This window comes from Sinohyriopsis cumingii, chromosome 7 (genome assembly GCF_028554795.1).
Source record: "Sinohyriopsis cumingii isolate HCF-2022 chromosome 7, ASM2855479v2, whole genome shotgun sequence".
Taxonomy (NCBI): Eukaryota; Metazoa; Mollusca; class Bivalvia; order Unionida; family Unionidae; genus Sinohyriopsis; species Sinohyriopsis cumingii.
The window spans coordinates 40013896-40031928 of record NC_142967.1 but is presented as its reverse complement, the minus strand read 5'-3'; the positions used below and the strand labels follow the sequence as shown (position 1 = coordinate 40031928).

Sequence of the window (18033 nt, the reverse complement as noted above, 5' to 3'; positions counted from 1 at the left end):
AAGTCATATTATTGGACATATATAAGGCCTAGATACAGTTCAAAAACATCCTTCCTTAAGGCATATTATGGGACATATTTAGGGCCTATATACAGCTCAGAAACATCCAGAAAGCTTTGATAAGGCATATTATGGAACATATCTAGGGCATAAATACAGCTCAGAACAGAGACATACAGAAGGCCTTGATGAGGCATGTTATGGTTATATCTGTGGCCTAGATACAGCTCAGAACAAATACCCAGAAAGCTTTGTTAGGACATATTATGGTACATATTTAGAGCCTAAATGCTGCTTAGAAATGTCCAAAAGGCTTGTTAAGGCACATTATGGGGCATATTTAGGGCCTAGATACAGCTCACAACATAGACATACAGAAGGCTTTGTTAAGGCATATTGTGGGATACATCTATGGCCTAGATACAGTTCAGAATAGCAACATCAGTGATTTTCTTATGAAAATAATGATACAGTCAGCAATTCACAACTGGAACTTTGAAGAGCAAAGGAAACTTATTTCTACAAACTTATTATCTGCAGGAAAACTACATTAGCATACTGCCACAATGAGAATGTTAAAATCTTGTATCGATTATCAGTTGTTGCTGGAGAAATCAACTTACAGACTTGAGCATTTTCAGTACAGTGTGGCACTTTGTTCATGGTTAACATCATGATCTGATCACATGAAAGTTGAAATTTATTAATTGAAATTCCCTTTCATAATTTATAAGGGCAGAAATATTCATTTGGAATGCTAAGTTGCATTATTGTTAGTAAAGTTCAGTCTGTTTCAGTATATTTGCATGATGATGATGATGCCATTTCATATTTGCAGAGGAAAACAAGCCCATTGAGGTAATGACCAAGATCCTACTGGAGAATGAGCAGCAGTTTACACCACGCTGGCTTGGTGTCATGGGAGATGAACATGCACCAAGGTATCTTTCCAATCCATAGCTGTACTCCATTATTTCACATGGTCTATTACAAAGGGTTCCAAACTCAGAAACCATCAGTAAAATGATGTAACTTGTTGTTTATTGCCATTCTTTTTGACAGGAAAACATTATGTTCCTCCATCAAATCTGTAACAACCACTGCAGAAGTAGCCATGCTAATGACATTGTAAATGAATTAAGTAAAATACTGACATTCTATTTCATTTTCATTGGAAACAGTTGCATGTTTTTTTGTGAAATATTACATTTTCTTTGACATTTAAATTCATGGGATGGGGAAGAGGTTCTTTTGTTTCAGAGAAAAACAGTTCTTTTGTATTTAAATTTGTGGTTGGTATCAACCATTAAATCCATGAAGATTGATACCCCTTGGACAATAATAACTGCTCATTAGTTGGCCTCATGAAAATTGGTACCCCACAAACAATAAAGACTTCGCAGTAGATACCCTCATAAAATTGGTACCCTACAAGCAATAAGGACTTTACAGTAGATGCCCTCATGAAAATTGGTACCCTACAAACAATAAGGATTTCACAGTAGATGGCATCAGTGTCAAAATTCCAATCTATGTCCAATCATATATAGCAAATAGGTAGAGCATTTGGAAGGAAGTAAAATAAAATAATACCACATACTTTAAGTGCTTTTGGTTTGTTTATTTATATTATAGAAAGTTAAAATTGTACCCTTTATTCCCTATGGAACTTTAAGTATGGGACAGTTCATTTAATCAATGTCTTTGATGTAAACTACAATGCACATGAACAGGGATGAATATAAATGAAAATAAATTAATTTGAATTTTGCAAAAATAAGTCTTGGGCAGGGTTATTCACCCTACCATCAGTTCAAATGATCCACAGGTTAAAATAATTTGAAACCACATAATCAACATTTCACTGTAATATATTTGTTCTTTTTTTAAGTCATTTAGGTTCATCCTGACAAAATTGTAAAATCATGAAAGTTTTTAACAGATATCATTAACTTTGATTCCCCAACTGTCCAAGTAGAAAAGTTGAACATGGATACCAAACTCCAAATTTAAAATGAAACTCTTGAAGCCTCTCAGTATCATTAGAGTTTGCCAAGTACTGTACTCCCACATTATAAAGTCCTCCTTCATTATATGTATTACAGATATAAACAGTAAGGTAATAACAATTGTTTATATTCTAACACTTGATGTGAAGTTTAAAACTATCATAAGTTTTAAATATGAATATAATTTAACTTGTTGTGCCCTTTTTTCTTGACTACAGAGTTGATACTTCTTTTAGGGCATAGTCTTATGCTAAATTAATTTTGAAACTTAAGAATTTTTTTTAAAGATGACTGAAAGAATTCATTCCCTAGGATATACTGAAGTAATGAAAAGATGTAGTCTTTAAAATATACTCATTGCTATTTATTCCCTTTGCAGTGTTGGTGAATGGGAAGTTTACCTTAAGGAGAACAGTTCATTTATTTTCTATGGCATGGAGAAATTACTGTCCTATATACCACCAGAGAAACTCTCAGCACTAAACATTCCAGGTAGGTAGCAAAACATTCTGTCACCAAATTTAATTCATGTAATTCATAAGAAACATATCTGTAAATCATTTGATCTTCCGCATTATGACAGCCTCTTTAAACCAGGCCATCTTTTGAACATCTCCATGATGACAGTCTCTGTAATTTTTCTGTCTTTTTTATATCTGTAACAATGACATGTTATTTAGTTGGTTAGCCTTTCATATGGTAAAAAGGGGTACAATCATTCAAACACAAAATGAAATTTACATAAACCACACACTTACAAAAAGTTTTATTAGCTGGAACATCATCACAGGACATATCCCAGGGCAGACAGCTCCTTTAGTCACCTCTTACAGCATACAGGAGGGACCATGAAACCTGTTCTGTATTCTTCAGCCCACATAAGGGTTTTAAAAATTAAAAAAAAATGAAATGCTTATTTTGATTTCCAAGCTCATTTGGTTTTAGCATTGTTTATTAACAGCTGAGGTGTGGATTCAGTATTAACACTTACCTGTCTTCATGTCACTCAAAATAAAATACTATTCTCAGCTGTAAAATGAGACAGTTAAATATCATAGCTAAAAGCACATTAGACAGTCCACATTATTTCATTGACTTCATGGCTTTTAGATTGTAGAAAGCAGTACAGTTCACATTATATCATTGATTACATGGCTTTTAGATGGTTGAAAGCAGTACAGTTCACATTATATCATTGATCTCATGGTTATAGCTGGTAGAAAGCAGTACAGTTCACACTGTATCATTGATCTCATGTCTTTTAGAGCGTTGAAAGCAATACAGATCACATTATATCATCAATCTCAAGTTATAGATAGTAGAAAGCAGTATTGTTCAGACCATATTGTTCTGCTTTTGAATGGTAGAAAGCAGTACAGTTCACATCATTTCATTCATCTCAAGTTATAGATGATAGAAAGCAGTACAGTTCACATCATAAAATTGATCTCATGGTTACTGATGACAGAAAGTAATAGACTTCACACCATATCGTTAAGCGTATGGGTATTAATTGTAGAAAGCAGGAAAGTTTACATTATATCATTGATTGCATGGGTATTGATGATAGAAAGTAGTACAGTTCACACCATGTCGTTGTTCTCATGGTTATTAATTGTACAAAGTAGTAGCCTTGACTATAATCAGAGCTATCAACCCACTGACAGGATTTTAGCATTAATTTTGTTGTTATTTGTGTGTAATATTATATGGATTAATAAAGAAAAGCGATTATTATCAGTTTTCTCTTAGTATTCTTTGAAAATTAATATCTAACTATTTTATTAAAACAACTGCAAATTTTGTAGGATGGAATTTTCCAACAGATTAGCAAACATTTACATGCATCTTGCAAATAAAGTCTCTCTTTTTTTAACAGACTGTCTGATAGTTTATCTTCTGGATTTGGCACAGACTACCAAGAGCTTTACAAGGCAGTCAAAATTAGACGTCCTAAAGAGGTAATGTCACATATGAACGGGTCTCTGTTGTAATATTTATTTATTGCTGTTTGACACCTTAAAGAGGTAATGTCATAAATGAACAGGTCTCTGTCTTAATATGTATATGTTGTTCATTAAAAGAGCAATTAGAATAGGAGTTGACAGAAATTGCTTTGCTATGCAACACATCCATTTAAAAGCACATTGAAATCACCTAAATATCCAAATTTGTGCATCTCCACCATAATATATGGAAGTGTCATATAGTGCTACATATGTCTATGTCTGTTTGTCCCAGTTGTACATTGCATCTGTACATATTGCACAAGTTCAGTTGCTGCTAAGGAGACTGGATAACTGATAATTTAAATTATGTGTCCAGGACATGATCCATTGATTCACATAATTGAAATGCTAGAGATATGGCACCCTGTGCCCAGGGCATGGTCCATTGGTTCATATAATTGAAATACTAGAGATATGGCACCCTGTGTCCAGGGCATGATCCGTTGATTCATATAATTGAAATACTAGAGATGTGGCATCAAATACCCAGGACATGATCCATTGATTCATATAATTGAAATACTAGAGATATGGCATCATGTGTCCAGGGCACAATCCATTGATTCATATAATTGAAATGCTAGAGATATGGCATCATGTGCCCAGGACGTGATCCATTGATTCATATAATTGAAATACTAAAGATATGGCATCATATGTCCAGGGCACAATCCATTGATTCATATAATTGAAATGCTAGAGATATGGCATCATGTGCCCAGGACATGATCCATTGATTCATATAATTGAAATACTAGAGATATGGCATCATGTGTCCAGGGCACAATCCATTGATTCATATAATTGAAATGCTAGAGATATGGCATCATGTGCCCAGGGCATGATTCATTGATTCATATAATTGAAATGCTAGAGATATGGCATCATGTGCCCAGGGCATGAGCCATTGATTCATATAATTGAAATGCTAGAGATGTGGCACCCTGTGTCCAGGGCATGATTCATTGATTCATATAATTGAAATGCTAGAGATATGGCATCATGTGCCCCGGGTATGATCCATTGATTCATATAATTGAAATGCTAGAGATGTGGCATCATGTGCCCAGGACTGAAATGCTAGAAATATGGCATCATGTGCCCCAGGCATGATCCATTGATTCATATAATTGAAATGGTAGAGATATGGGATCATGTAACCAGGGCATGATCCATTGATTCATATGATTGAATTGTCTAGAGATGTGGCACCCTGTGTCCAGGGCATGATTCATTGATTCATATAATTGAAATGCTAGAGATATGGCATCATGTGCCCCGGGTATGATCCATTGATTCATATAATTGAAATGCTAGAGATGTGGCATCATGTGCCCAGGACTGAAATGCTAGAGATATGGCATCATGTGCCCCGGGCATGATCCATTGATTCATATAATTGAAATGCTAGAGATATGGGATCATGTAACCAGGGCATGATCCATTGATTCATATGATTGAATTGTCTAGAGATGTGGCACCCTGTGTGCAGGGCATGATCCATTGATTCGTATAATTGAATTGTTCAGAAATGTGGCATTATGTGTCCAGGAAATGATCCATTGATTCATATCACTGAAATGTCCAGCGATATGGCATCATGTGCCCAGGGCATGATTCATTGGTTTATATGATTGTAAATTCCAAAGGTGTGGCACCATATAATTCACACATTTACTGTATAAAGAAAACCTAGTACAAGTTCAGTTTTCTCCCTTTTCCATTACAAATTTGACAAAGTTATAGCTCCTTTGTGACATAAGTTTCCCAGGGATATATAATCAGTATTACTTGAGTTGCACCATATTCACAGGGGTATTACAATCATAAGAACAAATTTTTGTAGTTTGATTGAGACATGTATCATATCATCTAAATAATGTATAATACAAGAGTGTTCCTTTCATATAGGAAGATTGTGTCATTTGATTTTTATTATTTTATGTTACATGCTATAATACAGTGTATTCATTTCATATCAAGATTTTATCATTTATTTATTAATATTGTCTGTTGTATGCCATATTACAGGATTGTTCATTTAATATTGTCTATTACATGCCATATTACAGGATTGTTCAGTTACTATTGTCTGTTGTATGCCATATTACAGGATTGTTCATTTACTATTGTCTGTTATATGCCATATTACAGGATTGTTCATTTACTATTGTCTGTTGTATGCCAAATTACAGGATTGTTCATTTAATATTATCTATTACGTGCCATAATACAGGAGTACAGACTGCCATTCTGAGTACAAACACATCTGTTTGCCAGCCTAGAGAGAAAGCTCGGAGGCCAATCAACAATTCAAGTTGTTTGTGCTAGCAAATGAACATCATTTTGTTCTTTATTCACTCAGAAATTTCACTATGTCACCAATTGTATGTACAGTGTTTTAAAGTTTTGTCTAAGTATTCACTTGACTATGATTGCTGTGGTAGTGTTATAGAAATAATGGCAATAATGACACTTAACAGCTTTTGTTGACTGCAGTTACACATAGATTTTGTATGTTACATGCTCTATTGTGTCATTCACTATTTATGACATAATGTAATGACATGATTACAAGTAACTGGTATCTAATAGAAACTGTAATAAATTGATTTATGTGTGTATATTTCAGCTCTAACATGTTATCCCTGGAGAAGCCAGTAGAAACAGCCATGCTGATAAGTCTGACTGGCGTTAAGTGTGTCCTAGAAAATCAGTGGCACTGTACATTGGCAGAAAATGCAGAGAAACTCAAAACTACCATGAAAGGTAACATCAGAACTTATATGGATTCATTTGCAAAGAGAATTCTGGTATGAGTGTCCATTAGATACATAATTTATGCAACTAGTTATATTGTATATTTCACTGATGTTTGTTGGAATTTTATATGTAGTCCATGATGAAAATGAGATAAGCATTGGTTTGTTACTTCAGCCTCACATATGACATAATGTACTTGTGTAGCTCCATTGAACAGACAACCTCACATATAATGCACTTGTATGGCTCCAGTGAGCAACGTTATAGCGAGGGAGTACTGTGACTTGTTTATCCTCGGGTAAAATAATACTTCCAAGTTTAGACCACTTAAACTGCAGAAAATGGTTAGAATTATGATGTATCCTGATTTGGAGGAACAGTTTTAGCTGTTTCCTGAACATAAACACAATGTGATTGTTTTGAATGGGTGGTTTTATGCTGAGAGTGGTCAGAATTAGCTTATAATGTGCAGTGTAACCTCACATAATGGTCATATTTTAACAACTACCTATGATATTTAGCCAGAGTCTGACTTTTCCTTCTTTTCATTTTATCTACATGCTTAAACTCTCCTGAATACCCTTTTTGGTCACCAGCCATTATCTATCCTATCAGTCGCTACTTGAGACAGGTCACACTTAGTGTTAATCTGTTTCTTTTGCTGCAGATCTGCTGGAGGGAGGTAAATCTACTGGTGAGGCAGTGAGGTTGCTGTTCTGCCCATACAGGAGGAAGAAGCCCCAACCTGAAGGGGAGGGAGAAGGTGCAGAACATGATGCACAAAGCGAAGCAGGGAAAAGTCAGGGAGACAAAAGCCAGCATGACGATGGCAAGAGTCAGATATCAGCAAGTGAGCACTCACATGACATGGCTGAAAAGGTGTTGTCCGGTGGAGAAGAGGCAGAAATGATGGAGGTCAACCGTTCCTGGTTCAATTTGGTGTGCTATGGACTGCCTAACCTTGTAGTCACACAGACGTAACATGGGGGATGAATAATGACAGTTTTCTATACGGCATAGAGAGCATTGAGGAAAATGTAGCATTTTACAGATTATTATTCAAAAATATGCAAACATGTTAGTGCTGTTTCTTTATAAGTTATTGGAATATCACCTTATCAAATTGACTATAGTTATGTAAAGAAATGTCAGTTTGACCAGTTTATCAGATTGGTATATATCATCAAAATCTGTGTTTACTTAAAAAATACAATAGTCATCTACATCAATCTTGCATCCTTTCTCAGTTTGGGATCTTATTTATATCCAAAGAGTCAGCACTTTAATGTAGGTAATGATTGTAACTTTGTGCTTTGTTTCAAATCTGCAAAATATACATGTACTAGAATCTGCAAAAATTGCCTGTTACATGATACTATTCTGTCTGGTGTGCAACATACTAAAGTGCTTATTATTACTGTATATAACGGAAGAACTATTTTCTTGTACTTCTGTGATGAAGATTTTTATTTAATTTCACTTCTTTTTTTTTACCCATGTATGTTAAATGAATCAGTAAGTACAGTACTTCAGAATTATTTTTCACCTGTTTTAGTGTTACTGCATGATATAATAAGGATGCACAGCTTGGTAAATGGTTCTTCACATTTCTGTATATTTTCTATGATAAAATTTAGCCATTTGCAATGTACATAAGTAATTTTGGGAAAATTACGTCACTTTTTAATAACAATTTGATTGCATAAACAAGTTAATATTGACAGTTTTTCAAAATTTTTTTTAAAGTAGGTATAATAGCAGAATGTTTCATTTAGTCTTAATTTTTCAAAAACCTTTTAATTGCCAAACTTGTTCTTTGTCAGAATTTTTAAACCTGAAAAAGTAAATTATTCTTTGCATGTGTTTTGAAATAGCAAATTTTTATGTTTTCTGCCATTCTCTCCTCATAATAAAGAAGTGGAGTGCAACAAACTGAAACACATTTAGATGTTTGTGGACACACACGGCTTCCTTAAAAAAGAAAAGAAGAAAGGAAGTGTTATATATTGAATCAAATGCATCTTTCCTGATCTTTCTAAAAATAAACTTAAAGTAGAAAAATTGTTGTAGTTTTTAAAATATTCCTGTATATGATTTGAGTAAAAATGCAAGTGTACAAAGACGCTGTGAAAAATACTTCATCTGTGATATGACTTTATTATTTGCTTCATTAATCGTTTCTTATCGTTCCTTTTGCTGTCATCTCTTATAAAATTGAACATTTAGCATATTATTTGCAGAATTTAAATTTGTTATTTTGTTTCTAAGAAATGTTTAAAACCAGTTTGTTAATAAATGTTCTAAACATTTTTCATTCTTTTATTATGTTTAATTATTTACTTTAAAGGGGAAATTTGTGGTTTACTAATGAAACATTATACCTTGATCTGTAATAGACCTGTTTCATCACAACTCTTGTCTGGTATAGAAAATATTTCTCAATGATGGAAAACTCAACGGCTTTGACATGTGTCACATTTTTTATAGAATGTATGATGAGTAACATTCTCCTGGCCCTTAAGTTCTTGCACAGCAACAGTCTCCTAGAGGCACTTACTGCATTTAAAATTAATTGGATATGCAGAAAATCTGTCTATTCATTGTATGTATATATAAAATATAGTAGAAAGACTATTTCTAATTTTACATCATAAACATGCCATATTATTTTATACCTAGTTAAAAAAAAAAATTGTTCCAAGGTCCTGTGTACTGCAGAAGTGGCAGAGTTGAGAATCTTAGGTCTTATCAACTCTTCACAATGTCACAGATCAAAGCTTGATTTCTAGCTGTAAATATGAAGACTCAAAGCTTTATTCATGATCTCCAATCCAATAACATTTTTTTAGAGCTAAGTAGATAATGAATCCATAAAACAGGGATTGAGAACTTAAAATTGTTCTGATTAGTTGAAGTATCTCAAAGTATTTCTTATCTATCTGTAGACACTTTTTCTGTGTAATTATATATATATATATATATATATATATATATATATATATATATATATATATATATAATGGCACGTACTTTAGGATCAAGTAGAAATATTGATTTTCAAAATGGGGTCTTATCTTTGGTTCTTTGCAGCATCAGGAGATATAGATAAATTTATCAAAATAGTAATGATATTTGGAGCATTCTAGTTGATGGTGCCTTTCTGATTCTACTGATATCAGACAAAACTTACAGAATTTTTGTGACCTGAGAATTTTAGGATTTTTATTTCTCCAGTTTCAATCATCAAACACTGAAAATGTGGTAAAAGTTTGATTGTGGCCGATGGGTTTTTGATTAATCAGTAGTTTCAAGATTCTTATACATTGAACACAATTGACAGTCAAGATTGTGCAGCTGGTCAGGCCTATATTTAGCCCCTCTCTAGCATGATACATCGATTTTGACAGTCAAGATTGTGCAGCTGTCATGCCTATATTTAGCCCCTCTCTAGCATATGATACATCGATTTTGACAGTCAAAATGAAAATGTGGTAAGAGTTTGATTGTGACCGATGGGTTTTTGATTAATCAGTAGTTTCAAGATTCTTATACATTGAGCACAATCAAGTTAGGTTGTTATCATTTGCTTTCCATAGGTTTTAACTCACCATGACCAAAGGCTTATAATGTGAATTTATGGCTGTGCATCTATTATTTGTCCAGATGAGTTTACTTATGAGTGACATCCATGCATAATAACGAGGTCATCTTGCAACTAATTGGTTATGCTTGTGGACATGCTAGAGGCCATATTTTTTGGGGGGTGGGGTGACTTTTATGAGATTTGGTATGTAAGCTTGTACCATCAAAATCTTGGATGAGTTTGAGTCTGTGTGACAGTAATGAAGTAATCTTGCATATGGATGACTGTGAACACTCAAGTGGCCATAATTCTAATCAAATTGTGATCAGATCTGGTAATTGTAAGCTTGTACCATCATTATCTTGGATATGTTTGATTATGAGGGATACATCTATGCATATTGTTGAGGTGGTCTTGTATCATTGTCAGAGCTTGTGAACACTCCAGATAAGTTGTATTTCTGAACAATGTTTTTTCACCCTTCCTATGTGAGCTCATTTCACCAAGATCTTGGATGAGAGATCATGAGCAATGTCCATGCACATTAATGAGACAATAATGCATTTGATTGGCTGAACTTGTTACCATGATAGAGTCTTTATTTTCTGTTCAGATTTTTATCAGATTTGGTTTGTTAGATTTTTGTTTATAGCACTTTTAGAACGTCAAGAGAGTAATTTAATATTGACACCATGTATCAACATATCATACATTGCTATACAGATAAACAAGTTCTTTCTATGGCAGAGTGTGTGTGTGTGTGTGTGTGATTTGAATTTTTAACAGCTTTAACAATTTTTCAGTCATATCGCTACGATGTCTGCAGTGTGGCAGTTTATAGTGAATCTAGCACTGGGGCGTCACCCAGTCACATTATCCTGACACCAGGCCGACCAGTCCTAACACTAACCTCTTAATGCTGAGTGCCAAGCGAGGCAACTGTTAGTACCATTTTTATAAGTCTTTGGTATGATTTTTAGATTTGGTATGACTTAGTCGGGGATCGAACCCATGACCTCCCATATCCGAGGCAGACTCTCTAACCACTAAGCCACCGTAGCGGTCTTCTATAGCAGAAAAAAAAACTAAAAAAAAACATACTTTAAGAGTAAAAGATTCATAAATTTCAATCAAACAGGAGATAAAACAATATCAAAATAATAGATGGTAAGAATTTTAATGAATGATTGGTAAATTAAACTATAGAAGTGTAATTGCATCTTGGATGAAGTATTTCTTCCAACCATTCAAATGGCTTCAATCACAACACAGAAATGTAATCGCGTTCTCTCTCAATTATTTCTGCCATTGCATTTGAATGGCTTCAATCACACTATACAGGTATGAGCATCCCCACTTTAAATATTTCTTCCACTCCATAGAAATGTCATCAATCACACTATATAGGGGTAACCCCCATTTTACATAGCTGAATGAAGACATATATATATATAAGTTATGCTCCTAAGATACTAGTAGTGCAGCCCTTAGGACTTTTGAAATTTGGTGTCAACCATGCTTTAATAACATCTTTCAAAACTGAATTAACTGAATATCATTTGCAATTTTACTTAGAATATATCCTTGTCATAGAATATCCTTGCCATAGAATATCCTTGCCATCATAGAATATCCTTGCCATAGATTATCCTTGTCATAGAATATCCTTGCCATAGAATATCCATAGACTATTGTTATAGAATATCCTTGTCATAGAATATCCTTGCCATAGAATATCCTTGTCATGACCTAATATAATTCTGCTAAATATTCATAAGATGCACACATGTTGTGTCATAATTTGGATATATAACTTTAATCCACTACACTTCGTCAGCTTCAAAATAAGTAGCTATATGTGCTACTTTTCATTCAATTCTTCCATCTCTTTTACTGTTCCCAAAGAAGTTATACAAAAATAATATTTGATGTTTGGATTAAATTACTTTGATGGTTTGGAATGGTGTTGGGCACATAAACAAGTATTAGCAATGCTTTTAAAGACTGGCATTTTAAAATTATTAATAATTTCTAGCAGACCAATTGCTGATGATTTTTGTAGCTGACTCGGCCTTGACATACAAGTTTTGAACAGTAACTTTAACATTTAATATAACAGTAACTTTGACATTTAATATTGTAAATTGTTCATATCCAGTTCACTTAAACTTACTACGAGTAATCAGTTCTTGTCCTACAGCCCCTATTGGCACCAAACCATATAACAAATGTCTTGTCCTAATAAGTGTTCAAGCCAGGGCAATCCACAAAGTGATCCGACCAGTAATGTATATTCTAGGAATTGTCTGGTACCATAAAGCATTACATTTTTATCTTCAACATACTGGTTTAAAGAGGTATTTACCTCCATTTAAGTAATTTCTCTAACATTTGCTTTTACTGTAATTGCTGCACCAATTACAGACAAACAATAATTAGAAGAAAAGTTCATCCTGTCTCACCCCAACCTTCAACATTTGAAGCAAAAACCATTATTGATCATGCAACTCGAGATATCAATATAGAAGGTTTTGCCCACTAGGGAAAATGATTTCCAAAACTGACAAACTCTTAATAGTGAAAGGGAAACTTCCATTGCAATGCAGCAAAAGCCTTATCAATATTTAATAAAATTAACACACATGGTACCATAATTTTTTCTATACATTTCATTACATCGTAAATGAGATGTATGCAATCGTCAATATGTGTTTCTTAAATTCCTTTTGCAACTCACTTAATGATTAATTCAGTATTGGTTTCATCGGATCACATTAATTGGAAGTACAAGTTTTAAGTCATAACTTCTTTGTATTTGACAGCAGACCAGAATTGGAGCTTAGTTTATAGACTGGATAAAAAGCAGACAATCTCAGCGTGCATATCCTTCTAGTATAGTTCAAAGACTGCATAAGATCTATGTGCTATCCTTCCAGTATAGTTTAAATACCGGATAATATCAAGGTGGCATATCCTTCCAGTATTGTTTAAAGACTAGATAATATCAAGGTGCATATCATTCCAGCATAGTTTAATGACTGGATAATATCAAGGTGCATATCATTCCAGCATTGTTTAAAGACCAGATAATATCAAGGTGCATATCATTCCAGCATAGTTTAAAGACTGGATAATATCAAGGTGTATATCCTTCCAGCATTGTTTAAAGACCAGATAATATCAAGGTGCATATCATTCCAGCATAGTTTAAAGACTGGATAATATTGAGGTGCATATCCTTCCAGCATAGTTTAAAGATAGGGTAATATCAAAGTGCTATCTTTCTAATATACTTTAAAGACTGGATGATATCAGGGTCATGTCCTTCCAGCATAGATTAAAGACCAGATGATATCAGGGTGCATATCCTTCCAGCATAGATTAAAGACCAGATGATATCAGGGTCATGTCCTTCCAGCATAGATTAAAGACCAGATGATATCAGGGTGCATATCCTTCCAGCATAGTTTAAAGATAGGGTAATATCAAAGTGCTATCTTTCTAATATACTTTAAAGACTGGATGATATCAGGGTCATGTCCTTCCAGCATAGATTAAAGACCAGATGATATCAGGGTGCATATCCTTCCAGCATAGTTTAAAGATAGGGTAATATCAAAGTGCTATCTTTCTAATATACTTTAAAGACTGGATGATATCAGGGTCATGTCCTTCCAGCATAGATTAAAGACCAGATGATATCAGGGTCATGTCCTTCCAGCGTAGATTAAAGACCAGATGATATCAGGGTCATGTCCTTCCAGCATAGTTAGAGACCGGATTATATTATGGTGCATATCCTTCTTGTTACAGAAATAGGTCTTATAACAAAAACTGATAATATCAGTTATTACTCTCACATACTCGTAGATAAGTTTGAAAACTCGTAATATCAGTATTTACTTTTTGTCTTTGTAATATAAGTTTAGTTACTCTTAATATCAGTAACCATTCTTCCATACTCGTCGATGTGTTTAATTATTACTCTTAATATCAGTAACCACTCTTCCATACTCGTCGATGTTCTATTACTCTTAATAACAGTAAACACTCACCCATAATCGTCGATGTGTTTATTACTCTTAATATCAGTAACCACTCTTCCATACTCGTCGATGTTTTTATTACTCTTAATATCAGTAACCACTCATCCATACTCGTCGATGTGTTTAATTATTACTCTTAATATCAGTAACCACTCTTCCATACTCGTCGATGTGTTTATTACTCTCAATATCAGTAACCAATTTTCCATACTCGTCGATGTGTTTATTACTCTTATCATCAGTAACAATTCTTCAATACTCGTCGATGTGTTTAATTATTACTCTTAATATCAGTAACCACTCTTCCATACTCGTCGATGCGTTTATTACTCTTAATATCAGTAACCACTCTTCCATGCTCGTCGATGCGTTTAATTATTACTCTTAATATCAGTAACCACTCTTTCATACTCGTCGATGAGTTTAATTATTACTCTAAATATCAGTAACCACTCTTCCATACTCGTCGATGAGTTTAATTATTACTCTAAATATCAGTAACCACTCTTCCATACTCGTCGATGAGTTTAATTATTACTCTAAATATCAGTAACCACTCTTCCATACTCGTCGATGCGTTTATTACTCTTAATATCAGTAATCACTTTTCCATACCCGTCGATGCGTTTATTACTCTCAATATCAGTAACCATTCTTCCATACTCGTCGATGTGTTTATACCTCTTAATATCAGCAACCACTCTTCCATACTCGTCGATGTGTTTATCACCTTTGCTATCAGTAATCACTGTTCCATTCTCGTCAATGTGTTTATTACTCATAATATCAGTAGCCACTCTTCCATACTCGTCGATGCGTTTATTACTCTTAATATCAGTAGCCACTCTTCCATTCTAGTCGATGTGTTTATTCCACTTAATATCAGAAGCCACTCTCCTATACTCGTCGATGTGTTTATTACTCTTAATATCAGTAATCACTCTTCCATACTCGTCGATGTGTTTATACCTCTTAATATCAGTAACCACTCTTCCATACTCGTCGATGTGTTTATCACCCTTACTATTAGTAACCACTCTTCCATACTCGTCGATGCGTTTATTACTCTTAATATCAGTAACCACTCTTTCATACTCGTGGATGCATTTATTACTCTAAATATCAGTAACCACTCTTCCATACTCGTCGATGCGTTTAATTATTACTTTTAATCAGTAACCACTCTTTCATACTCGTCGATGCCTTTATTACTCTAAATATCAGTAACCACTCTTCCATACTCGTCGATGCGTTTAATTATTACTCTTAATCAGTAACCACTCTTCCATACTCGTCGATGTGTTTAATACTCTTAATATCAGTTATTACTCTTTCGTCCTCTGAGATGCGTTTGAGACTTTTTTGTCAATATTGTTTCTTTTTCAGTATTCTATATAATCATGATACGTTCTATTTATTTTGTACGGTTTTCATGTTTTATAATTGTTTATAATTGTTACTCCAATTCTGCTTTGTGATTCATCTTCAAATCTATCCATTTTCTTTAGTGTATATATTTTCGACTGTAATTGTCCTGATCCCATGTTACTTTAAAACATTTTAAAGATACATTCTTATCTATTTCTCTCCTCCTCATTATTTTCCAACTCTCCCGAAACAAGCTGGTCATCTATGCTATAATTTATATAATTCACGTTGTCTAGTTCAATACTGGTATTTGAGTGTTTTGGTAAACAGTATTCATCTAGTGTGTATGTAATGCAATTATTTATAATTTGAATGAATCCCTGATCCGTTGAAAATGAATTATTAAATCTGAAAAGGTATCAAGTCCCCAAAGTTGATGACTATTTGTGTATAGTACATTACACTTCGTCAGCTAATCATAGGGCGATCAGACTTAGAACTTAGGTCAATAGTATTACATTCAGCAGTATAATTCAGTAGATTTCTTTCTCTTTGGACTTTCCTAATTGTATTAGCTTATGTCTGGACTATAGCTTTCCGCTAATAACAATGAAATTTAAGGTATGTTTTATTAGGTCGAAATTTCATGACGTCAGCTATGCCATGTTGAGCACACCGTTCTCCACACTATAAAATTCGCATTAGATGTTATGCATGTATTCCGATAAGCATTGATAAAGGTTATTACGTTGTAGAGTAGGTGATTTCGTGTGAAGATAAAACGCTATGTACAGGTGAGACATTTGTTTTCATAATTTCCCATGAATTACCTTTGAGAACTATTACTCTGTAACAAACAGAAATAGTGACATGTTTCCAATCACATTTTTAATGGGTAAGATGAAATATCCAAATATTTGCGTAAGATCTGAAGTCAGTCTAGCAATGCATTATTCTGAAATGTGGTTTCTTGAAGCAAGGCCTACATGCTTTTTTTTATTACTTTACAATGTGTCCTGAGTAATGTATGTGAACACATAATAATGCTTATCTATCTTTCTGAAAAGACGACTTTATTGAGCATAAAGCTGATAATGAAATTGACAGAAGCTAAACGAATGGAATGACTCTTTTGAAGTTAAGTTTTCTTTCGAACAATTATTGCATTTTCATAATGGTTCCTACGTGCAAATATTATTACATCAGCGCATATGACTGCTGTACTTTTAGAAAATACTAAAACAACATTAAGGGAAAGATTTCATTATTTTTCTTGTTCTTCCTCAGATTCGACAAAATCAGGCAGAATCCAGGTATGTGTAACTAAACGAAAGACGACAATGCAAGTTTCTCAGAATCCAGATATGTGTGACTAGGAAAAAGACGACAATACAGGTTTATCTTTTGATCAGGTCCGGCCTTGGGCCGATTGGACCGATATGGCCCAATCGGGTCCCACGCTCACTTGGGCCCCTCGCATCAGTATTTTAAAAAAATATATCTATAGAGAAAAAGTAATTTTAAAGGAATGGAAGACAATTTTAAGTTCAATATCATATCAAACTTGTTTAAAAGTTTCTTTCCAAATGCCTTGCTCACATGGGGTCCCAGACGTAAATCGGGGGGGGGGGGGGGGCGGAGGAGGGCCCCCAAACTTATCCAAACGGGGCCGGTGCTGTTTTTAATGGTTAAAAAATTTTGCTTGGAAAAGGTAAATTCAAAAAAAGTTCAGCTTATACATAAAATTACGTACATCAATAAGAAACTTTAAAATGACACTTTGTTCTGGTACATTTTTAATGATTGAAAGGTGACACTGTAGTACATTTTTAATGATTGAAAGGTAACATTCTGGTACATGTTTAACTTTCGAAAGATAACTTTTAGTTCCATGTTTAACCATTGAAAATATGGCATTCTGTTACATGTTTAAGCCTTAAAAGGTGGCATTCTGGTACTTGTTTAACCACTGAAAGGTGGCATTCTTGAACATGTTTAACCATTGAAAGGTGGCATTCACGAACATGTTTAACAATTGAAAGGTAACATTCTTGAACATGTTTAACCATTGAAAGGTGGCATTCTTGAACATGTTTAACCATTGAAAGGTGGCATTCTTGAACATGTTTAACCATTGAAAGGTGACATTCATGAACATGTTTAACCATTGAAAGGTGACATTCTTGAACATGTTTAACCATTGAAAGGTGGCATTCTTAAACATGTTTAACCATTGAAAGGTGGCATTCTTGAAC

General features: G+C 34.0%; 1 protein-coding gene across 2 annotated transcripts in view; it reads left to right on the top strand.

The window, feature by feature from the left end:
• LOC149795075 (cilia- and flagella-associated protein 46-like) overlaps window positions 1–9095 on the top strand; it is a 218449-nt gene extending 209354 nt beyond the window's left edge. For both annotated transcript variants that reach the window (XM_089964780.1, XM_089964779.1), the window contains 5 exons: window positions 839–941; window positions 2389–2501; window positions 3889–3970; window positions 6651–6787; window positions 7449–9095. In XM_089964780.1, the coding sequence (XP_089820906.1) occupies window positions 839–941; window positions 2389–2501; window positions 3889–3970; window positions 6651–6787; window positions 7449–7762 (749 nt within the window). In that variant the 3' untranslated portion in view covers window positions 7763–9095. The remainder of the gene's footprint in view (window positions 1–838; window positions 942–2388; window positions 2502–3888; window positions 3971–6650; window positions 6788–7448) is intronic.
• The last annotated feature ends 8938 nt before the right edge of the window (window positions 9096–18033 follow it).